The sequence below is a fragment of the Drosophila sechellia genome, chromosome 2R (genome assembly GCF_004382195.2).
Source record: "Drosophila sechellia strain sech25 chromosome 2R, ASM438219v1, whole genome shotgun sequence".
NCBI lineage: Eukaryota > Metazoa > Arthropoda > Insecta > Diptera > Drosophilidae > Drosophila > Drosophila sechellia.
The window spans coordinates 16288168-16310371 of record NC_045950.1 but is presented as its reverse complement, the minus strand read 5'-3'; the positions used below and the strand labels follow the sequence as shown (position 1 = coordinate 16310371).

Below are 22204 nucleotides of genomic sequence, written 5' to 3'. Positions count from 1 at the left end.
CAAGTGAGTTTTTACAGCACGTGTATTTTATGGTGATATTTTTTCCAAATTTATGAATACTACTATCATTCGCCAGTTTGGACTGGGATGTGCCCAAAAAATTAGTAATATTTTTGAATTATTAGTCACCGTGTTTATTGGCTTACATTTTAGCACAATTTTGTGAGATTTGTTGTTAACAAATTTCGCGGCACAATCGCATGCGATTTTTGGCACGCTATCAGAAAGCGTTAAAAAAGCAGTCGCCGACGGTGAGCTTCAACCGACGGCAGCAATTTAAACCATTTTTAACCGTTTTAACCGGTGCTGCTGCCGCCGCTGAAAACGAGACTGCGACTGCGGCAGGTGGAAGTTTTGCTTAAATCGTCGCCCCAAGTATATGTATATATGCCATTGGCAACCGCCGATTTAGCTTCATTCGCCGCGCGACGTTCTCAGCAGTCCGTTTCGCCCGCTGAGCAGCTCCTCCTAGACAACAAGTGGCAGCCACATAAAGTGAGTTCGGTGCAGCAAAGCCATTTCCACGCATTTCGACGAGAAAGTCCAGTTTTCTTCGAGCAGTTAAAAAAAACTGAAAAAAACAGAAAAAATTACTGCAGCTGCGTGCAGATGAGATGTTATTTTTGTGGGTAAAAATGGTAAAATTCCTTGCAAAATTGGTGCCACGAAGAAGTGCGAGCGCGCAGATAAGCGAAGATGACTTGGAGTGTTTTGTGATCGCGAGTGGATGGATTGTTGTGTGTGGGGTCTAGGGTCTACATCCATGGTCTATTGAAAATTTTCCATAACAAATCGATGCGAAGAAATCGGCCGAGACAGGCCCCCTTTTCATATTATGTTTGAATGTTTCGCTGTACGTATTCAAATCAAATAGGAACATTCAGAGTTTCGGAAGAGAGAAATCGAAATCAAAATCGATTCGAATCGTATTGGAATGCCAGCTTAATTAGGCTTTGACCGTTTTATTTTCAGTTACCCGAAAATTTGCATCCCAAATAATAACAGGTTTCGTCATTTTGATTCATTGAACCGCGACCAACGACCCCACCGTCCACCATTCCCAGCAATTTCAATTTAATAGCGCTAGTTCCACCACGCCTTGGCAACAAGTTGGTCCACTGTCATCCCGAGTGGTGGTTGCAGCTCAGGATTAGAGACATTGGACCCAGGCTGGACAGGTTGATCGAAAGAAGACTCCAGCTTGTGCAGGTACAGGTTTGGATTCATGGGGCATTCGAAGCGTTCGCTCGGCGAACTTTCTTAGTTTTGTGAATAAAAAATATTCACTTCACACTCGTGATTTTCTATTAGCATGTGCGTGCAATAATATTCACAATTGTCGCATTGATTTGGACAGGCATTTACTACAATCATTGCTAGAGTTTCATGCGCCACGTAATTCTCCGAAATTTAATTATAACGTGCAAAAATGCAAAACTAAAAACAAAAGAAAAAACAGCACAAATTATATGATTTCAATGGGAATTGGTGCAAAATGGCAGTTCAGTTCCAACCAGTGAGGCTATGAGAAACCAATTTGAGCAAATACAATGTTCCACAACAATAACTGACAAGCGAAGTGGGTTCATTACCGGTCTTGATTTGTTTTAGCCAGTTACGCCTGATTGCCGGTGAAACAACCAGCAGAGTACTATGCCAGAATCGAACTCCACTTTGATGTGGGCATGCTGGAACTGGAGGATCCCGAGAAAAGGGCGAAGAGAGACGAGACCAACCTTAAATGGTGCCAACTGGATAGCCAGTCAGCCAGCAGCGAGTCTTATGTAAATGGAACGCGTGTTGTGAATACCCGTGAATACTCGGTTGCTTCATCTTGGGAGTCGTGGCTGACCTGAATATGGTATATAGTGATACGAATATATGGCTCATATGGGATCCTTCGAATCGATCATAAATCAAATCATTTAACGTGGTAAACACACAGTTCGCTATTAACGGGGTCCACTGCGATTGCGGCTAATTGCCGATTAACCTGACTCTAATGATGGTCGTTCGCCAGTTGATATAGCCAACTAAAACTTATCACGACCATGCCCATGCGCTATAAAACACCTCTTTATGGCCCATAAATTTCCGAGCTGATTTTATAAACTCAATGGCGAGGATGTTGATAAGGGCGTAACACCGTAGATTAGAACGAGAAGCTGGCGCTAACTTAATGGCCCATCTATATATAGTGAAAATATGGGAGAGACAAAACCTAATGATTTGTTTGGGCTTTCAGCATTTTATCGGGAACCCAGATCGCTGTAACATCATTCCCTGCAATTAGTCAGAAGTGCGCACAAAATGAATGCCAAGGTCATTAGTCGCGTTCTTTGATCTCTGCGCAGGGGTATAATTAAAAGATTTCAATACACTTAGTGCACATCAATAGTTCCCAAAACTAGTTCCCACTATTCGCAGTCAACTCACGTAATTAAAACCATATGCAACCATAAAGCCATAAACCCATATGCCCCAAAGGTTTAGATGGCCTTTGGTTTTGCCTTCTTTTTTTGCCATAATCCAGCTTGTGGTCTAGTGCACAGGATGTGGTACGAAAAACCCGTCTAGAAATGGATAGAAAGGGAGCTATTTTTACTGCTCTTGGACATTCCTTGGCTCCATTCAGGTAACACTTTGCCTGTGTTGAGATTGCTTATCACAGCGTGCATAAAGTGGGTATATATTTATGGCCACCTTCTCAGCCGGACCTTTAATCGGATTTCATCATTTAAGGGGACAATCGTCTGGATTGTGGTGTGTGTTTAGTACGGGAAGTCGATCCAATTTAGGCACTTGCATTTTCGATTTCAATATAATTCTTAATTATGGTAAACGCCAGTATGTATTAAGTGCCTTTATGGCGCAAACTTGAATAGCATATCTTTTTTTTGTTTGTGCGAAATGCAGCGAGGACAGCTGTTTAAATGATCCAACTAGCAGAACATTAGTTCCCATCTGCCATCTAAGCCATATTATCGCCAGATCATATCCCATAGATAGAGTTAGAATGGCTAGATTGGAAAATGGACATAGCATGCCACGGGTCAATTATCATGTTGCTTCCTCTGACGTTGCCAATGCCATTCGACACTTTGGTGACACGAAATTAAATCGGCGACGAAATTGTTTAAATTCGATTTAGTTATGCATTTTGTCATTTCGAGCGCAACTCGATTTGACTAAACGGGGCACTCACGTGCCGGTTTTCGAGTACGTGCTTATAAAATTTGACAAGTGCACTGCACGCAGATAATGCCAAAAAGCACTCTCGACCGATATGAAAAAAAATAACGCAAAAAATTCAAGGCTAAGACCAAATAGACCGTTACACGTGCAAGTTAACAATTTGAGTTTGTTAGTTACTATATAACAATAATTACAGATTGTTGAAGTTATCTGTGTGTTGCATTTAGTGAACGGAAATGGGCATTTGAACTAATATTAAATTGTATTTTTATTGTCATTTAGACGACAGTTCTAACTAAGCACCGATTAAGTTTTCAGTTTTTTTTTAGCTGAAATAAGTTTGTCAGCCAAAAAAGCAACTTTTCAAGTTTTCAGTTCAGTTTACTCGGTGCATTAATAATTAATAAAATTTTAGAGCTTCAATTATAGTACTTACTTAATAATAGTGATGAATTGCTTTTTAAAAGACCATTATTCATTTCCTTAAACTAATAGAGCAAAAACAAATTAAAAGCAAATCAATAATGAGTTGGACAACGGGTATGTAAATTTATTGAAATTTATCTAGCGTTTCCGAAAATAGCCCTGAATGATTCGGCATTTTTAGCCTCCATAATTTAATTCAATAAATTCGCAAATATTTTGTTTTTTTGGCGATTGCCTGGGGATTTACCCGCTCTCGTATGTAAAGTGATCTGCATCCGAAGATCTGCATGACATTTTCCTGTTTTTTTCTTCGTTTTTTAGCTGACAAGCGACGCGAGGCAACGAAGTCATAACAAAAGCCGCCGAAATGGCCTTCATGCCGTGCTGTAAGTACCCAAAATATATTATGGCCACACGCTCGGAATTGTCGTCAATAAGGCCTCACGTGATGATCTTCGATCGGAGCGGAGCACCGACATCCCCGAAATCCCCGACATGTTATCCACCACAAATATTGAGATTTGCGCACGCGCAGCCCATTAGAGATCTGTGACCCGTCCCCCAAAAAACGGGAATGGGGAGATCTTTCCGATTCGCTAATTGATCTAATGTGCTGCGAGAGGCCTGCCTGTACCTCTGTTTATGAATTTAATAACGATCCGTTGGTCAATAATCAATATTTGCTGTCGTTTGCAGTCTATGTGCCCAAGCGGATTAACGTGGCGATCATGCTCTTCATGGCCTGCCTCCTCAGCTACATGATGCGGGTGAATCTCTCGATCAACATCATCGCCATGGTGGAGGACACGAGCAGCCACGAGAATGGAACGGAGGTGGAGGTACTGCCCGATGTGAGTTCGATCAATGGGAATCAGGATACTAAGGACTATCCTCTATCAATCCTATCTAATCCATTTTATATTTGCCATATCCCACTTAGTATGGACCACGCTACAACTGGACGCAATCTGACCAGGCTCTGCTGCTGGGTGCCTATTTCTATGGCTATATGATCACCTCACTCCCCGCCGGCACTCTGGCCGAGATGCTGGGAGCCAGAAATGTGGCAGGTTACAGTTGCCTCGTGGCTGGAATCCTAACAGCTTTGACTCCGGCGGCAGCTGCCTGGGACAAATATGCGGTGTTTGCCGTGCGTTTCCTGATCGGCTTCCTCAACGGTGTCGTGTATCCGTGTTGCCACAGCCTGGTGTCCAAGTGGTCGCCTCCGGATGAGAAGGGCAAGTTTGTGGCCTCGCTGATGGGTGGCACCTTTGGCACCGTCATTACATGGCCCATTAGCGGTGTGATCATCGAGAATCTGGGCTGGGACTGGGCCTTCTACATTGTGGGCATATTCGTGCTGGTGGTGGTCGCCATATGGTTCTACCTGGTGGCGGACACCCCTGCCCAGCACAATACGATCAGTCTGAAGGAGCGTGAATATATCGAGAGCAGCTTGGGTGACACTCTAAGCAACAAGAAGGTATGTTGGTCCATAAAAAGCAAGAAGTACTTACTTACACATTTGTTGCTACCTTTGTAGAAGTGGCCACCATACAAGGAACTCATCCTGTCGCTGCCCTTCTGGTCGCTCATGATGCTCCACTACGGCAGCATGTGGGGTCTGTTCTTCCTGATTACCGCCACGCCCAAGTTCTTGAGCGAGGTCCTGGGCTTCAATCTCTCGTCCGCCGGCTTCTTGTCCAGCCTGCCGCATGTGGCACGTCTGCTCTGCGCCTTCGGTTTTGGCGCCGTGGCGGATTGGATTCGTCGACGTGGCTGGTTGTCAGTGACTCGCATGCGCAAGGCCTTCTGCCTGCCCTGTAAGTGTGGCTATATTATTCACCTTATTATTATACTATAACTTTCTGATTTTACTTTGATTAGCTCACATCTTGCCCGGCATCATGCTGATCATCCTGGCCTACTTTGGTCGCGATCCTTATGTGTGCGTTGCCATCATGACCATTTCGCTGGGCTTCAATGGAGCTGCCACCGCCTCCAATTTGGCCAACTCACAGGATCTGGCGCCCAACTATGCGGGCACGCTGTATGGCATCATCAACTGTGTTGGCACCACGCCCGGAATCTTCTCGCCCCTGATTGTGGCCGCCTTTACAAAGAACGAGGTTTGTGTTGATTATTATTAGAAGTTCCGAGTATCCGTATCATTCATGAATTTTTCATACTCCATAGAACACAATCGATCAGTGGCACTGGGTGTTCATCATTGGAGCCGCTGCCTACATATTGCCCGCGCTGTTCTTCTGGGTCTTCGGATCGGGCAAGATCCGGAAGTGGAACGAGGTTAAGACCACCGAGTCGCGAGAGGATGTTGTCAACACAAAGTTGTAGTTTGTGCCCTGGCAATCACCTGTGATTATGTACTTTAAGTATTATGCCATAACGACTTCTTGTGTACTTCTTTATGGAGAGTTCTATTAAAACCTTAGCCGTGTATTTATTATTAATCATAATGCTTTCATTCCGCGCACGTGAATTCTGACTCACGAGTCAGTTGAGATCGAAACCAGTTCCTCCTAGATTGGCACAACGACCTTAGCCTGGTCGGGGAATATACTCTCTCGAACTGGTTGGGTCTCTTTGCTGAGTTTGTTTGCTGATTAGGAACTCATGGTTGAAGAAACGGAATTGACACCCGTAATTAGTCAAATGCTAATCGATTTTGAGGACACTTTTAGCCAACAAATTGACGCTTTTAATTGCGTATTAACTTCGAAGCCAACAAGTTGTTAGTAGGTTAGCGACTAAGTCAAAAAAGCAATTTATAAGGTGTGAAAATTCGGTTTAAAATCAAAATTAAAAGATTTAGTCATAGAAATTGGGGGAATCACAAGTTACTCAAAATATTTACTATATCCACACTAGTGTATTATAATTACGGCTTCTAGTGTACAAGTTAATTAATTCGACCAATAAACTTTTAGAATAGTAAACTTACGGCTATTGGTCACAAGTTAGTCACTTAATTAACCTATAATTAGCACCCATTATTTCAGGCATTAAGGACACTAGCGTGGCCTATAAAAGCCAGGAAGTTGAGCACCAGGTGCAGACAGTACAAAATGATGGAATCGGGAAAGTGGCCAACCAGCAGAAAGCGTCGAAAGGATCCAAGTTCGATTAGGACAGCCATACTGGCAACTTTCTGGGAGTACACGGAGCGGACTAAGGTGAGCGGCATGTGGCTTATGCGGCGGAATCGTACCTACGGTCTGTCTCGGTTCATCTGGTCCTCGGTACTGCTGCAGTTACTCCTGCTGAGCATCTACCTCACCCTGCTGCTGTGGCTGAAGTTCTACTCCTATCCCATCCTGAACACCATCTCCAATGATCTTTCCATTACGGACGTCGCCTTTCCGGGCGTTACCATCTGCAGTCCGAAGGTGGTCAACTCGGAGCGGGTCGATCGCTATGTCAAGACGCTGTAAGGAGCAGAGAAGTGGGTTTAGGATATCTACTTACAGTTTTGCTTCCCTTTTAGTAAAATTCCCAAGGAGTACGACATGGCAGAGGTGATCGCCGGATTCGATTTCCTAAACGCCTTCACGGATCAGAGTTTTGAGCCGCCGGGACACGATAGCTATCGAGCCACCGACGCCGTTCTGCGGCTGAACAACGTGTCCATCTGGGAGGCGGCCATGGCCGTTAGTCCGGGTTGCTTCGATTACGTGAAACGCTGCTTCTGGGGCCACACGGAGTTTCAGTGCAACCAGAGCCACGAGTACCTATCGTTCATACCCACCACTGCGTACCTGGGACCCTGTTGTTCCTTCAACTATAATCCCAGAAACGCCAGCTTCGTGCCCTTCTCGGCTAACATTTTTGGCATGGACGGAGGACTGACCTTCGTGGGTGCGGAGGGCAGCGAGCGGAACTTAAACACCGGCCTGATAGTACTGGTCCACCATCCCATGGACTATGTGACTGAGGCGGCTACTTCGGTAACAATTACTGCTCAATCCGAAAGCTTTGTGGAGGTATCGCCGACGGTGCAGAGCTCCTCGGTGGAGGTGCTAGAACTTTCGGAACGTAAGAGGGACTGCCTCATCTCGGGTGACCTGCAGCTGAGCAACTATCGCCAGGCCGCCTGTCTCCTCGCCTGCCAGACGGAGGCCATCGTCCAGAAGTGCGGCTGCCATCCGTATCTGCTGCCCATCGTGGGCAACAAGTTCAAGGAGTGCAATCTAAACGACACCTTCTGCTATTCTGCCAACTATGGTGGGTGGGGTTTTGGCTTTAAGGGATTTAAAAAGGGGTTCCTTTAACAAAAAGGGTTTTCCTTTTCATCTCGGTAGATAACTTCAAAAGTGTGCGATGTGATCAGTGCCTGCCCAATTGCTATGATGTCACCTATTCCACGCTGTCCTACAAAACCGATCTCAACCAGCATCAGTACTCAGTCAGCCGCTTCTAGTGAGTAATAATATGGATTACTTAATGGGTTCTAGACTAGTTTTTAATCCACAGCTCTCCGGAACTGCTTAACAACGACAGTTTTGTGCTCCGGGTTTATTTGGCCAAACAAGTGGTTCCAGTTATCCGGAAAGTGACTGTTATGTCTTGGATTGGCTTACTATGTGAGTGGATATACCGTCTCAAAGATGAAATATTTTAAATTTTATTAATTTCAGCGGATTTGGGTGGCATCTTTAACCTCTGCCTGGGACTAAGTATGATTTCAGTGGTTGAGTTCTTTTACTATTGCACATATCGCTTGTACATAAACTACCAACTGCAGAAGGCTCAGCAACCCAGGAAGGCGTGGCAATAAAACAAATAAAAAATAAATAAATTTTAGTATCTTAGAAAAAAGTTCGAATATAGGCGGGAAATTAGAACTTATCGATAAAAGGGCTGTCGCACCGATAACTATATGGTATGTCACTGTTGGTATTTTTACACAACTGATTTTGACACACGTTTGGTATTTTTTACGATATGTGGTCACTAGGGCTGAGAGTGTTTCAAATACTAACAATGTTAATAAAACCACTGACATTTTATTTTTCTGACGAAATGATCTAAGCTATGCAGTTACCTTACTGAATTTACGCGCATAAATAAAAATTCATGTTTCCTTTCAACGACGATCGCATAAGTACACACTGACTGTGGGCATCGATAGCCACAACAATCGATTTGCTGGGGGTAGGAAATCATCGATACCGATGCATCGATAGCGGTCACCGCTTCTGTTGGACTCTACATTTTAATTTGTTTAACAAATTCTTGGGCCAGTACGCAAGTAAAAGCGGCGGCGTATAATACATTTTTAGTAAAATTCTCACTGAAAACCGCGCAAAATGGCCGAGGTTGAAGCCGTGCAGATAATTGCCGAGTCATTGAAGCAACAGGTAAGAGGATCACCTGGTCGTCCAGCCATTTGTCCGACATTTTGGCAGTGCACTTTTCTGCACTTGGGATATTGCCCAACTACTATATATGCCATTTGTGAACGGTCGCGGAATCTGTGGCGCTGGCAAGAACAATGGAGTGGTCTCTTATCTTGAGGTACCTGTTTGTTGTGCAAAGTTCAAAAACACTTGGTTAAGTGTGGTTGTTGTTGCTGTTGTTGTTTCGCTGGTGGGAATGGCCCCCGATTACTCCGGTTAATAAAAGACGGAGCGGATTTGATAAAGACCATGTTCCAAAGGTTTGGGACCACGACCCAAACACCTTGGTGCTTGCAGCGGCGATTATCGCCGGGGGGCAGATTAAAATCAATAAAACTTTAACCGGATTCCGGGCAAATCACTTAAGAACGTGTTTGCACATTGGATAGTGATGTGCTCTATAAATTTTCATAGTTATTGACTTGATTTATTGATTGATGGCTGAATAGATAATCTTAATATGTACACTTTATTCCTAAGGGCGTGGAATATGTCTTTGGTATCATCGGCATCCCGGTCATCGAGCTGTCCATGGCCTTCCAGGCCGCCGGACTTAAGTACATCGGAATGCGCAACGAGCAGGCCGCCTGCTATGCTGCCCAGGCCATTGGCTACCTGACTGGAAAGCCAGGAGTCTGCCTGGTTGTGTCCGGACCGGGACTGCTCCATGTTACGGGTAAGAATTCGAATAGGTTATCCCAGATGGGCTAATCCTTACTAATCCCTTTCAATTTACCAACCAGGTGGCATGGCCAACGCCCAGGTGAACTGCTGGCCACTGATCGTCATTGGCGGTGCCACCAACCAGGATCACGAGGGTATCGGAGGCTTCCAGGAGTGCCCGCAGGTCGAATTGTCCCGTCCGTACTGCAAGTACGCTGCCCGTCCGGCCACTGCTGCTCTAATTCCATTGCACGTGGAAAAAGCGGTACGCTATGCCACCTATGGACGCCCTGGAGTTGCCTACCTGGACTTCCCTGGCAACATCTTGCAGTCGAAGGCCCAGGAGGCCCGCATCTACAAGGCTTTGGCCCATCCGGCTCCCCCACTAGCCTATCCCCCACACGATGATGTGATCAGGGCCGCCAAGCTGCTCCGACAGTCCAAGCGACCCCTGGTGATCGTGGGCAAGGGTTCCGCCTACGCCCATGCCGAGAACACACTGCGCCACTTCATCGAGAACACCAACCTGCCCTTCCTCCCCACCCCAATGGGCAAGGGCGTTGTATCCGACACGGCTCCGCAGTGCGTTTCCTCGGCTCGCACCCTGGCCTTGCAAAAGGCCGATGTAGTGCTGCTCCTAGGCGCTCGCCTCAACTGGATTCTCCATTTCGGAAAGGCTCCACGCTACGACAAGGACGTGAAGTTTATCCAGGTGGACATCAATCCTGAGGAGCTGCATAACTCGGTTGTGGCTTCGGTGGCCATCCAGGCGGACATCCGCCCGTTCGCCGAGCAATTGTTCGAGCAAATGAACGCTGTTAACTTCCGCTTCGGCTACGAGCAGGATTGGTGGAAGCAGTTGGCCGTCAAGTGCAAGCAGAACCGCGACACCGTGCAAAAGATGTCCTTGAACACGGAGACGCCGCTCAACTACTACGCGGTGTTCCACCATCTCCGGGAGCTGCTGCCCAAGGACACGATCATTGTTAGTGAGGGGGCCAACACCATGGACATTGGTCGCTCCATGCTGCTGAACGAGCAGCCCCGTCATCGCCTGGATGCCGGTACCTTTGGCACCATGGGCGTGGGACCTGGATTCGCCGTGGCCGCCGCGCTTTTCTGCCGCGACTTTGCGCCCGGCAAGCGAGTCCTGTGCGTGGAGGGCGACAGCGCCTTCGGATTCTCGGGCATGGAAATTGAGACCATGGTGCGCTATAAGCTACCCGTCACCATTGTGATTGTGAACAACAATGGCATCTATGGCGGCTTCGACAAGGACACTTTTGAGGCCATTCGCAGTGAGGGCGATCTTACTCAAATGTGAGTGCGAGCAGCTTATCGGTTTATCTGGTACAACTACTTACGGCTAATCTTATCTTGCAGCACGCCACCATCGGCATTGGGAGTTCAGGTGCGCTACGAGGAGATGATGAAAATGTTCGGCATGAAGGGCTACTTCTGCACAGAGATCGAACAGCTGCAGGCGGCTGTCAAGGCGGCCAATCAGCTCACCGACAGGCCGACCATCATTAACGTGGCCATCAGCCCGTCATCCGATCGCAAGCCGCAGTCCTTCAACTGGCTCACAGAGTCAAAACTGTAGAATACCATTAGGGTTTAGGTCTTAAGCACGATGTTCACCATTCCGAAAGTTATATTGCCACGAATTTTTCTGTATATACATGCAATTTTTGATACGCCCTCGCTACTCATTAATTGTTGGCTCGCTTTAGTTCTTCCTCTATTCCAAGGTAGTCTAGGAACCAGGTGAAGTCCACCAAGCGCCCTTTGTGCAGGAAGGGCAATTTGGGGCACAGCTCAAAGGCAATGTTGATAGGAGCAATGTCGGGCACTTGGTCGTTGCGCATGTTGAAGAAGGCTAGAAAGTCGCGCACCTCGATTTCATTTTGTCCGTTGCGCTGCAGCACCATCAGTATGTCCTCCACCAGCTCCAAGCTGAAGGGCAGCCGGCAGCCTCGCAAAGTGGACCTCACCTGACCCTCGCTGATGTACGGCTTGCACGCCGGATTGATGTGGCTCAGATGATCGTTTAGCTGATCCACGCCGTTCCACAAAGCTCGCTTCAGCTCCAGTTGGGCTGCAGCGCGGACTCGATTCCTGTCGCAGCTGGGAGGCATTGCCTGCTCAGCCGAGAAGAAGCGACACACGGTCACGATCTCATGGTTGAGCAGGCAATCCTTGGACAGATAGGACAGGAGAGTCGAGCGCAGCGTTTCAAAGCTAACGGTGGTGTAGTCCCCGAGGTCGCCATCCGGTTTGCAGCGCAGCACGAACTGCTTGTAATCCGGACGCACTGCCTCCCGTATCTTCTGCATGATTTGTCGAATGTCTGCCACGGGGAACTGAAAATATAATATATATGTAAAGCGGTATTACAGAATTGTTACTATAACGGTATATGGATGATACTTGATTAAATAGACATGGGAAGTAATTTAATTGGTTCAGAACACTCTCGATAAAATATACTTACCTCGCTGGGATGTTGCTCCATGTACATCAGCGTAAACTCATCAGCGGAAACGATGTGGAAAATGTGATCCTTAAGAGTCATTGTGCGTCCTATATAGAAGTCATTGGCCCTGTAGTATTCAGGCCTTGAGGAGCTGAACATATCCTGGCCAGGCAGTGGTACACGTGCCCTTTTAAGGAACTCGCCGCCCAGAAAGCCCGAGTTTCGACGTGACGTCTCATAGATTTGCAACGTGTCATCGGCCAGGAAGTAGCTGATGACAAAGTCGCGCTCTCCATTGTCCCGAATGGCCGAGATCAGCTTGGCTCCGAAGCGCAGAATGCATCCGTCGTATTTGAAGAGCTTCTTGAAGTCGGCCTGTGGTGGTTTGGGTTCCACGGTGATGCAGTTGCCTTCGGAATCCTCGTGGCTACCCCAGCCATTGTAGGGTGGCAATCGACGGGATGACATGCCACCTTGAGTGTACGGTCGAATATCACTTCGTTCTGGAATCGGCTGAGGGCAAAACTCCTGGATGCCGTACTTAAAAACAGAATAACAGGTCAACTTAATTTATGATATATGAACTATAAGATTAGTTTTACTTTACTTTTTCTCTGTAGTAGCTTTGTGTGAACTGATCGCAGCCTGTAAGTACGACAGTCCTCCCAAAAACATTTAGCACTGCGCCTATCTGCAGATCCTGATCGGTGTAATGTTGCACCTCTTTTTGACCAGTGTTCAGCGGGTCGGCTACGTAACGCACATCGCGCATACTGTTTCCCAGCACATTGAGCAACGTCATGGCCGTTTGTTGCCCAGGCAAAGGAAGACCAGAGAACTCCTTTGGCAACTTGCCTCGTTTCAGAAAAGTTGTGGGTCCTTCGCGCCCAGAATTTCGTGGAAATTTCTCCTTGATGTCAATGGTGTCATCGGCCAGATAGTAGCAGATTTCCAGCTTTCGCACATCACCAAACTCACTACGATCATTCCAATATCCCTGAAACTTAAGGACTCGCCTGTCGAACTCCAGGAACTGGGCAAACGCATGTTTTTTGGGCACAGCCGAAGTGCAGGTATTACCCGTTTGCTTCAAGCCTGAACGCTTTCGAATTTCTGTTGTGGGATCACTAAGTAAGAAATCCAAGTTGGCTGATTTATTTAATTCATCATTACTATAGCAATATTCATTTAAAGTGTTTTTTTGAAATTAAAATACTTAAATGTGGAGAGAGGAATCCCTGACTTACCATGGCTCCTGCTTGGCCTCAGGCACGAAGATGCCAGCTCGATTGAGGAACTGCCGCGTGAAGATGTCACATCCGCTGATGTGATACACCCGATCGAAGATCTGCACATCCGTGTCCACGTTCAGGTCGAAGATGGAGATGAACTCGCGGTCGGTGGGTGGAGCTTTTGGGATGCGCTGGCGGTGAACTAGACAGCCCTGCGGTATGCCTGAGTTCTCCACCTTCGGCTCGGTGACCTGCATGGTGCCATCCTCGAGGTAGAAAAAGATCTTCACCTTGCGCACCTGGTAGGGAGCGTGGTAGATCTCCGTCAGGTTCTCCTTGAAGTAGGCGTTGAAGCACAGCACCTGCTTGTCGTAGGCCAACCAGGGCGGCAACTTGGTGGTGGCCTTCGGAGCCCACAGGCTGTTGAGCTGGGCAGGCACGGGCGGACACTTGGGATCGGCCACAATGCCATTGGGCTCCACCAGTTCCGGCTCCCGGCGGTCCGAAAGCATCTGAATGCCCTGGTAGTGCATCAGCGTTTGCTGTCGCGGATGGCGACGCTTTCCACGCTGTCGGGAAATCGCAGGTTAATAATAGGAGGATATCCCATCGCAAATTACTTACATCGTAGAACTGCGCACCTGGCAGCATGGGCATTCCCGGTAGTCGCATCATTTTCACAGATAATTTCGTACTCTTTTGTCTAAACCAAAATCAAATTTTGCTGCACTTCCTTGGCCAAATCGTTGTGGTTACATTTGCCTCGAAGCCAAAAGCAGTTATATGGCAGTTAACGCCACGCAATTTATTTCTGGACTGGACTGCTTGAGTGTTCCGACATTTACGCTGCTGTTCGATAAATGGAACAAACGGAACTATGGTAATGCCACTGGTAGCGGTTTCCAAGGAAAGTATGGGTCAGCTCCTTCCACTTATGTTTATAATATATATAAATATGTAAATGTTCTTACCTTAACATGCTCCAGTTTGTAGTTAAGAGGCAAATACAACCGTCAAGTGCCAGACCTGTAGTTGACTCACGTCGCTGCGACGTTTCCATTGAACCCGAAAACATTTCCATCACTGCAATCGCTCCAATGACTTTCCAAAGTCATGGCCACCGTTTACAGTGGTCTGGTGGCTCAGACGCAGTGTTTGCTAATTAGTCGGACAGGCAAAAGTAGAGAACCCATTGGATCACGTGCTTTTTCTCACCTCTCTTTAACACCATACACACACCTATCTCGCCGGCTTACAAACTGTCGGAGAACGATGCCATGACTGCGGAGCTGTAAGAATCGCGGCGGTATACGTTGCCAAGAGCTCGAGCGGACAACATGAACCTGTTGTGAGTTAATAAGCCATGAGGTGTTATTTTTAGTTTCCACTGGCACATGATCCTCAAATATAGGGCGAAAACCATACTGTTCCTTTTCACTCTGGAGGCTGTAAGTGCTTTAGAGGCCAATCTCACATCGTGGCGACATCACAGAAGGCAAAAACGGTTCCTGATTTATCAGAATGGCGGGGTAGTCAAGGTTGGACATCAAATATTTATTGAGTATTAATCGATATACAATAATACATGTGTGTCACTACAGTTTGTTTCGGGATGTGCATTTCCGGTTCCGTTTATGGAGAAAAAGGCGTGGCGCCAGTTGGTTTGGCTGATGAACTTTCACTATCAGTTCAACGAGCCACAAACTCCAATCTACTGGTGGAAACTGTGGGATGGCTCCCGAAATCTTAAGGGACCCTTGACCCACCCAGCTCCTCCATCGGTTCCAGCTCGCCTTTTGGTGGATGAGCCTCAACTGCTGCTTTTCAAGTTCGCCGAGGCCTATATGAACCAGTTGGGTCAAAATGGTAGTGCCTGTCTGGAACGTCTGATCTGCGAGAATGGTCAGGTGGATGAGCATAGTGGACTTTACGCCCAACTGCTCCACAGGTTGTTAAGGTAAGTTGACTTTCACTTAAGCACAAGCTCAAGCTGAAGACAACTCTATGTATCCTTTAGACCTCATCGCACGCTGGACGTGAGGTATTTGGATGCCTACAGGATGGGTCGCCATGGCGTTGACTGCCGAAATACGTTTCCAGAGGCCCATCATTGCGTTTTGGATGACTACATACACCTCCATGAGCGAGGACCGAAACAGAGTTTTCTTTAGCCGTAGAATTCGATTTCTCTTTGGACACATGGCGCTGGCTGTCAGTAGTTCGATAACATTTACATGACATGTACAAAACTAATTAATGATAATTAAATGTAATAACTGAATAATTATATACAGCGACTTCATCTCAATTACTGCAGCTCTATTTGCTGCTGGCCATGTGTTCTTCCTCATCATCGTCGTCATCATCTGACACTCGCCAAGCCAATTGGTAGTACTTCTTATCATTGCTGGTCAACCAAAGGAGACCACATCGGTTGGTGCAGAAGTTGCAGGTGAAGAGTTGCTTGGACGTACTGCCACGCCTATAAAGGGTAATAGGTTATTAATCATTCAAGACAAACTATAATATGGCACTGTTAGAGATAAAACCGCAATTTAAAGAAAGGATTACGATTGAAGTATAATCTTGAGAAAGCATTTCCTTCGCAAGCAGTCTTCACTGTACTTCTTGCGATTGTGATAGGTCCATTTCTCCCAATTAGAAAGCGGACCGGTTTGGGCGGTATCAAAACAATGACCACATGACTAACGCCGAGCAAACATTAGCGTAACCCCAACCCACCTTTTCACAATAATGAAGTAGTACGAGGTATACAGACATCTGGAGCAGGTGGAGTTCGTGCAGCGGGCGATGGGTCCATTGTTGATGTGGGAACTGATGTACGGTTCTGGGAGCAGACGGTGCATGGCTACATTCTCATAAACGGGCGTGAAGCGGTTCAGCGTCTGCAGAGCGTGCAGACAGTCGTCGTAGAGCGACACCCGGTTCTCCGCCGACGGAACCGGAAATACTGTGCGGGTGCCCACCGGAAGCAGCAACCTGGTGCTGGTCTCCAGCTCGCGGACCCAAAACAAACCCTTGCGATGAACGGCGCTAGAAAGAGGACATGGTTGCAAATTACTTAATTTCTTATTTTTTATATTTTTTCCCTTTGCTTTCTAATATTTAGCTGAAATCCCTTAGTCATGATTAAAGGCAATCTGCCAGGAAATGCACATCACCGACAAACAGTTCGTATTTATTAAGACCCAATTTTGTTTACGAAACTAAAAGACATTGGGCTGCCAAATAAATCAATCAAATCAATCAATCATCATAGCAGCGCCAATTTCTTCGCTAGTTAGTAACTTACACGGGAGTATTCCTCTGGCGGTTGTCGTAAAAGTTTTGATAGAACCTCTCATAGACCATGGGTATGTAGTTGATAGCGGTGTTGTGGAAGATGCGCACATGGTTCATGAACTTGGAGAGGGCAGCCGGCAAGTAGACGAGCGCACAACCTGCCAACGAGAGCAGTCATTAGTGTGCTCTACTATCCCCGATCTCACGATCCGGATACCGATACCCGGGTGTACTTACGATCGGCGGCGAGGGACTGCAGCATGGGCAGGTTGGAGATGCGCTCGGGGATGTGGACCAGCGCCTCGTTGTCGCTCACATTCAGCTCGTTGAGGCGGACGCACTCGCTCAGCTGCACCGGCAGGCGGCGAAATTGATTCTTGCCGATGTTCAGGTGCTCCAGATTGCGCAAACCATTGAGCTCTGCAAGCGGTACAAGTGAATGGATTCCATGGTGGGGACTGTAAAGCATCCTACTCACCCACTGGAAGTTCGGTGAGCTGATTGCCCGACACATTCAGCTGCTGGAGATTCAACAGGAGACCCAATGTGGGGGGCAGATCCTTGAGCTCATTGTTGGATACGTCCAGGAACTCTAGATTCTCCAGCATATAGATGTCCACCGGCAGCTCACTCAGATTGTTGCCAGCCAAATGAATAAACTTCAGTGTGGTGATGTTCAGCAGCCATTTGGGTATCACCGAGATGAAGTTCTCCTTGAGGTAGACCTCCTCGAGGTCCTCGTAGAGGAACAGATCCATCGGCACATCCTTGAAATTCAGATAGCTCCAGTGCAGAATCGTTTTGTTCATGTTGACGATGCCGTTGCAGTTACACAATTGCCGTATTTGCTTATAGTTTGATCGTGTTTCAATTATATTTATTTGCGTCTCTACGCGGTCATGATCATCATTTGGCACCGCCGCCCGCCAAACAAAAACTGCCACCGCCACCAGCGCCACCACAGCCACCCAGTGGCTCAGGCCCAGTGGCAGCACCACTAGAATCAGCAGCAACAGTTTGCTCTCCACCAAGAATCTCTATCTATCTCGGCTAAATTTGTCTCACTGTCCGCCTGTCGCAATTTCTCGCGAGCACCGCCTTCGAATTTTATTTTCTTCTTACTTATTTATTGTTGCAATAACGAATCGCCCATCATAGCACCTTTCACTGACCAGCGCGGCGTATACGTAATGCGATGAATGCCCGAAAGTATACCGTTCAGTTTTGTAGGCGGTTAAATGCCTTCCGAGCTTTGGCACTGACATTGAATTTTCCTGGTGCATTGATTCGCCCTCCCCTTTTCGGGTTGTGGCTGTGCATTCAAGGTCGTTGCTGCAAGCCAAATGCAAAGGGCAAACTTTCGAAGCTCCCATGTTGCAAGAGCTTTGTGGCAAAGGAAAGAGGTTATGGCAAGTTACCATAAAATTTCTTAGGGAAAGTTTATTTGGTTGCAAAAATCAAGCTGAGCTTTACACATTTTTTTTGAAAAAGCATTGTTCTTAACCATAGGAAATACATATAATCATAGTACTTAAATATGAAATGTTTCTACATCTAAAGGAAAGGTGCTATTTAGCTTAACTTTTTCTTTATTTGTATAAATAGTTAAATAAATAAAATTTTATAAAATTCTAAATTTCAGTCAGTGGTTCCTCAATATCCATAGTTTCCATATCCATAGTTTCCATAACCGTAGTCATAGCCGTATCCATGATTATGATGATGGTGGTGGTGATGTGGGTACGAATAGTATCCGTATGACGGAGGTGGAGGCGGTGGTATTCCGAATCCCACGCCAATTGGCAGCGGAAGAGGCAGTCCAACAACAACAGGTGTACCCATCGCTCCAGCAAAGGCGAGCAGCACAATTCCGATAAGAGCGATTATAGCCTTCATGTTTCTTGGTAAGATTTCGCAAACGACTGACAAATCAGCGGAGAGGCTATCGGCTTTTAAGCATTATGATGGTGGCGTTAAGATTTTGGGAATTTCAATCGCAGCGTGGACAAACAAAATGAATTGAATTTCACCTGCCGAAAGGTGCGAATTGCTCCATGAGTTGTATTTCCCCCGCAAAGTTATTCACCGAATTGTTGGCTTTATTTTGCACATGAGTTTTAAAAAGTTTAGTACATAACTTTTTACCTAGCACTTATTGAACATTAAAAGTTGGTTTTCGTTTTGATAGCTTTTATTGTATTTTAATATTGTTGAATATATATGCAAATTTTTTTGCGTCACTTTGAAATGTTTTACTTTTTAATAATGATAATCGTCGTGGTAGTACGGATCGTAGTGAGGATCAGCATGAGGATCGTGGTGCCGATAGTAATGACGATTTTGATGGGGATCGCGATGGGAATCGTAGTTGAGATCGACTTCTAAGTGTGGTGTTGCAAAAGTGGCAGCAATGATTAACAAAAGCACGATGAGAGCAAGTGATGCATTCATGATTCTGGTTGGGCGATTCGACTAACTGATGCACTCACCTCGGATGCACTAGCTCTTATATCATTCGGCCAACTGCTTTTTGGAAATCTCCCACCATGATGGATAAACAGAGTCACAAGTAAAGTAAATATCATTAACCCCGTTGCAAGTTGTTAATTGATCTCAATATTTGGATTATTTATTAAAGCTCTACACCATATCACAAGTCTCTATAGGCATACAAAAATTCGTCGCATCCTTGGCATCTAGGCTCCTGATTTGACATTCACAGTCAGCTGCTTGAAGTCCCGATCGCTAAGCAGGCGCCACTTGTAGCCCAAGATTTGTGAGATCTCCCGCTCGACGGCTTCATAGGATCGGGAATTTCGCTTAAGCCAGGCATAGAACTCATTGCTCCACTCCGGATGCCTTGGCCAATCGCATCGCAGAATCACAGCAAATCGTCGCACGTGAAGATGCTGCAGATTCTTGGCCGTTTGTGCAATGAGTAAAAGCGTCGAGGTGGAAACTTTCTCGCGTATGATCTGTGGGATAGGATGACAAGGTGTTAAGTGAGTTAAGTAATATCCCCATTAGTCATCGAAGAGTTTTTATCTCAATTGGATATTATATGGGTACACCAATACATAGCCTCTATTATGCCACTTCGGGGATTTCCAAAATTTGCAATAGCTGTCCACTGAGATTTGGTATGACTATGACAGAACTCACCAGAGTGTCAACATTGAAGCACTGCCGGCACATCAGCAACATCAAACTGTCGATGCGGCTGTGAAAAGGCTTGGGGCTGGAAAAGCGCGGCAGTAGCTCGTGGCCATAGACGGCCAGGGTGCTCCTATAGTGGTCCACCATGCGGACAAGCAGCTCGGCCCGTATCCGGGTCTGGGGTGCACAGTACGTGATGCTGTGGACAGGCGCCTCCGGCTGCAACACCACCTCGCCGTCCGTCAGATTCTCTAATCGCAGGTGAACGCGCATGCGCGGATTGGTCTTCTTCACATTTCGCCAGGCCTTCGCGCCGCAAGCACTTATTGTCAGGTGGCTGGGGGTGTAGCAGTTTTGTAGCAGGTGCAGGTGGCGCAACTTGGTGTCCGCCAGCAGGGACAAAACGTCATCGTCTATGTTCTGGGGGGATATGGTGAGCACCTGGATCAAGATATTTGGATTAGTGCTGTAGCAAGTACAAATGAAATTGAATAGCTGTCACCTGCAGATTGAGAAACAGACCCACATGCATGATGGGGCAATGCATTGTGGTCACATTCACCAGATTGAGCACCCTCATTTTGGTGCAGCAGCTGCAGACGACCTCGTCCAGCAAGTGATTCGCCTCGTATCGTTCCAATACGAAGTCCACCAGCTTGAGAGTGTGAAGATCTGTCAATCGCAGGAGCAGCTCCTTCAGAACCCTCAGCAGTTGTCCTCCAGTGCCGAAGAGCTTTATTCCTTCAGGATCATTCGGCTGCGACATATTGCAAGGAAAGTGGTAGACCAGAGTTCGTATACGACTACCGATGCCAATGAACTGTGTATCTGGATTCACCTCTCTGCCCTAAAAAAAGTTTCCAATTATAAGTTTAACTCTTTAATAAGGTGATTAATCCTATACCTTGTCAATGTTCCACGTTAACATGGTCATGAACTGAAAGATATTATTGAAACTGTGCCACGGTCGAAACTCGATTCCCCGCACATATCTTCCGATCCTCGAAAGGCAGAACTGGGTGCGCATGTGATCCAGACAAAACTGCCAGCCGGAATAGTAGTTGAACTTCGGTTTGGTCAAAGTGCGATCATCCACCAAGAAGTTATTCCAAACAGTTGGCAAATAGAAGGCCCTATACCACTGCCGACAAACCTGGAAAAGATCACAAAGTGAAGTTTCATACTTAAGTTATGGAACTTGTAGGAATGTGGATGTAGATTTCTTAGATTTTAAATACATATGGAACTAAACCCCATTATAAACCAAGCAAGCCAAAATACCGAACAGCTCCTGCTAATAATACGATCATCTTTTGTTTTGCTTTCAAAGGTCACGTCGGGCCAATGTAATGTAAACATACCAAACATGTTGTTAAATATTTGGTTAAAAAATATATCTGGCTAGATTGAAATATAAAATAATTTTTTTAAATTGCAAAAAAACTATTTTTCAAATAATTTAGTTTTACAAGTCTAGATAGTTTGACAAAAAAGTTGATATGCATCGGCCGGGAATCGAACCCGGGCCGCCCGCGTGGCAGGCGAGCATTCTACCACTGAACCACCGATGCTTGGTGTAGGGGTTGCTTTGCAAAATAACTCTAATTATGAGGAATCAGGCTTTAAAGTTAATTTAACCTTTATTAATATGACTTGTTCTATATTTGCGTTCACTTATTAGGGAATTTATTAAAAGAACGATCTCTAATTATGACCTCTATTTTGTGCGATACTAGAGATATGTTATATCCATTATAGTGTTTAATATGTGATTAATATATTGATATTTAAGCATACACACCAGTCCGGCATAATAGCGCTCCTTGGGGGTGAGGTAGGTAAAGATCTGCTCGAGTACCAGATCAGGCAGGTACCGCCAGTTGGACTCTATCATGTTTTCGGTGTCCTGGTCCTCATCCTCGTCCACATCTATGTAGCAGGCTGGTTGATTGTGTGGGGAAAACTCTGATTATTCCGGTGACTGACATGGAAGTCTGTGGCCTACCCTTCTCGTCTCCATCGATCTTCCAGCCAGCCTTTTGCATAACCTCCAGCTGGGCGCTGCTCTTCCGCCTCAGGCCCAATTCACTCATGTTTGTGGTGGGGCTATTGTTATTATTATTTTACGTATTTTCGAAATATTTACAACGCTTGCGACGGCACAGAACTATATGTACTCTAATTTTGAAATTTTTTTGGCACAGCCTGCGCTGACAGCTTCTTCTTGCTGTCGGTTTATTTTTATATAGTTGGACCGACCGACTGTCCGCTGCACTCGCATTTGCGTCGCGTTTGGCCAGCGACTGTCTCCCGAATAGATTGGGATTCTTTCATAT

General features: G+C 46.2%; 9 protein-coding genes and 1 non-coding gene across 11 annotated transcripts; 4 read left to right on the top strand and 6 right to left on the bottom strand.

Moving 5' to 3' along the window:
* The first annotated feature begins 400 nt into the window (after positions 1 to 400).
* On the top strand, positions 401 to 6092 carry LOC6621007 (sialin). Its single transcript, XM_032717205.1, has 7 exons — positions 401 to 495; positions 3943 to 4007; positions 4318 to 4472; positions 4562 to 5104; positions 5165 to 5444; positions 5509 to 5750; positions 5818 to 6092. The coding sequence occupies exons 2-7, from the start codon at positions 3989 to 3991 to the stop codon at positions 5974 to 5976; spliced, it is 1398 nt and encodes a 465-aa protein (XP_032573096.1). The 5' UTR covers positions 401 to 495; positions 3943 to 3988; the 3' UTR covers positions 5977 to 6092.
* Positions 6093 to 6189: 97 nt separating this feature from the next.
* Positions 6190 to 8445, top strand: LOC6621008 (sodium channel protein Nach). Its single transcript, XM_002045165.2, has 5 exons — positions 6190 to 7069; positions 7127 to 7863; positions 7941 to 8058; positions 8113 to 8222; positions 8277 to 8445. Exons 1-5 carry the CDS (start codon positions 6708 to 6710, stop codon positions 8414 to 8416), a joined length of 1467 nt encoding a protein of 488 aa, XP_002045201.1. The 5' UTR covers positions 6190 to 6707; the 3' UTR covers positions 8417 to 8445.
* Positions 8446 to 8823: 378 nt separating this feature from the next.
* On the top strand, positions 8824 to 11398 carry LOC6610038 (2-hydroxyacyl-CoA lyase 1). The gene is made up of 4 exons (XM_002034618.2): positions 8824 to 8999; positions 9519 to 9714; positions 9782 to 11021; positions 11085 to 11398. Exons 1-4 carry the CDS (start codon positions 8949 to 8951, stop codon positions 11302 to 11304), a joined length of 1707 nt encoding a protein of 568 aa, XP_002034654.1. The 5' UTR covers positions 8824 to 8948; the 3' UTR covers positions 11305 to 11398.
* Positions 11326 to 14541, bottom strand: LOC6610037 (EF-hand domain-containing family member C2). Its single transcript, XM_002034617.2, has 6 exons — positions 14381 to 14541; positions 14034 to 14298; positions 13425 to 13978; positions 12785 to 13304; positions 12196 to 12717; positions 11326 to 12064 (listed from the first exon to the last, which is right to left on the bottom strand). The coding sequence occupies exons 2-6, from the start codon at positions 14082 to 14084 to the stop codon at positions 11414 to 11416; spliced, it is 2298 nt and encodes a 765-aa protein (XP_002034653.1). The 5' UTR covers positions 14085 to 14298; positions 14381 to 14541; the 3' UTR covers positions 11326 to 11413.
* Positions 14542 to 14594: 53 nt separating this feature from the next.
* On the top strand, positions 14595 to 15717 carry LOC6610036. Of its 2 annotated transcripts, XM_032717208.1 has the most exons (4): positions 14713 to 14757; positions 14821 to 14947; positions 15011 to 15366; positions 15427 to 15717. In XM_032717208.1, exons 1-4 carry the CDS (start codon positions 14747 to 14749, stop codon positions 15578 to 15580), a joined length of 648 nt encoding a protein of 215 aa, XP_032573099.1. In that variant the 5' UTR covers positions 14713 to 14746; the 3' UTR covers positions 15581 to 15717. The 2 variants fall into 2 exon arrangements, with proteins under 2 accessions (XP_032573098.1, XP_032573099.1); XM_032717207.1 differs by having other exon boundaries at positions 14595 to 14947.
* Positions 15701 to 17928, bottom strand: LOC6621698 (leucine-rich repeat-containing protein 18). The gene is made up of 5 exons (XM_032717206.1): positions 17191 to 17928; positions 16950 to 17132; positions 16723 to 16870; positions 16152 to 16463; positions 15701 to 15891 (listed from the first exon to the last, which is right to left on the bottom strand). The coding sequence occupies exons 1-5, from the start codon at positions 17519 to 17521 to the stop codon at positions 15729 to 15731; spliced, it is 1137 nt and encodes a 378-aa protein (XP_032573097.1). The 5' UTR covers positions 17522 to 17928; the 3' UTR covers positions 15701 to 15728.
* A 204-nt stretch (positions 17929 to 18132) lies between these two features.
* LOC6621648 (prisilkin-39) lies at positions 18133 to 18622 on the bottom strand. The gene has a single exon (XM_002045720.2). It carries the CDS (start codon positions 18606 to 18608, stop codon positions 18366 to 18368), a length of 243 nt encoding a protein of 80 aa, XP_002045756.1. The 5' UTR covers positions 18609 to 18622; the 3' UTR covers positions 18133 to 18365.
* Positions 18623 to 18971: 349 nt separating this feature from the next.
* Positions 18972 to 19169, bottom strand: LOC6621649. The gene has a single exon (XM_002045719.2). It carries the CDS (start codon positions 19161 to 19163, stop codon positions 18972 to 18974), a length of 192 nt encoding a protein of 63 aa, XP_002045755.1. The 5' UTR covers positions 19164 to 19169.
* A 143-nt stretch (positions 19170 to 19312) lies between these two features.
* On the bottom strand, positions 19313 to 21961 carry LOC6621650 (F-box only protein 39). The gene is made up of 6 exons (XM_032716319.1): positions 21874 to 21961; positions 21670 to 21809; positions 20773 to 21021; positions 20371 to 20715; positions 19875 to 20309; positions 19313 to 19687 (listed from the first exon to the last, which is right to left on the bottom strand). The coding sequence occupies exons 1-6, from the start codon at positions 21959 to 21961 to the stop codon at positions 19409 to 19411; spliced, it is 1536 nt and encodes a 511-aa protein (XP_032572210.1). The 3' UTR covers positions 19313 to 19408.
* Positions 21369 to 21439, bottom strand: Trnag-gcc. Its single transcript has one exon. It is a non-coding gene; the product is annotated as a tRNA-Gly (tRNA).
* Positions 21962 to 22204: the final 243 nt, after the last annotated feature.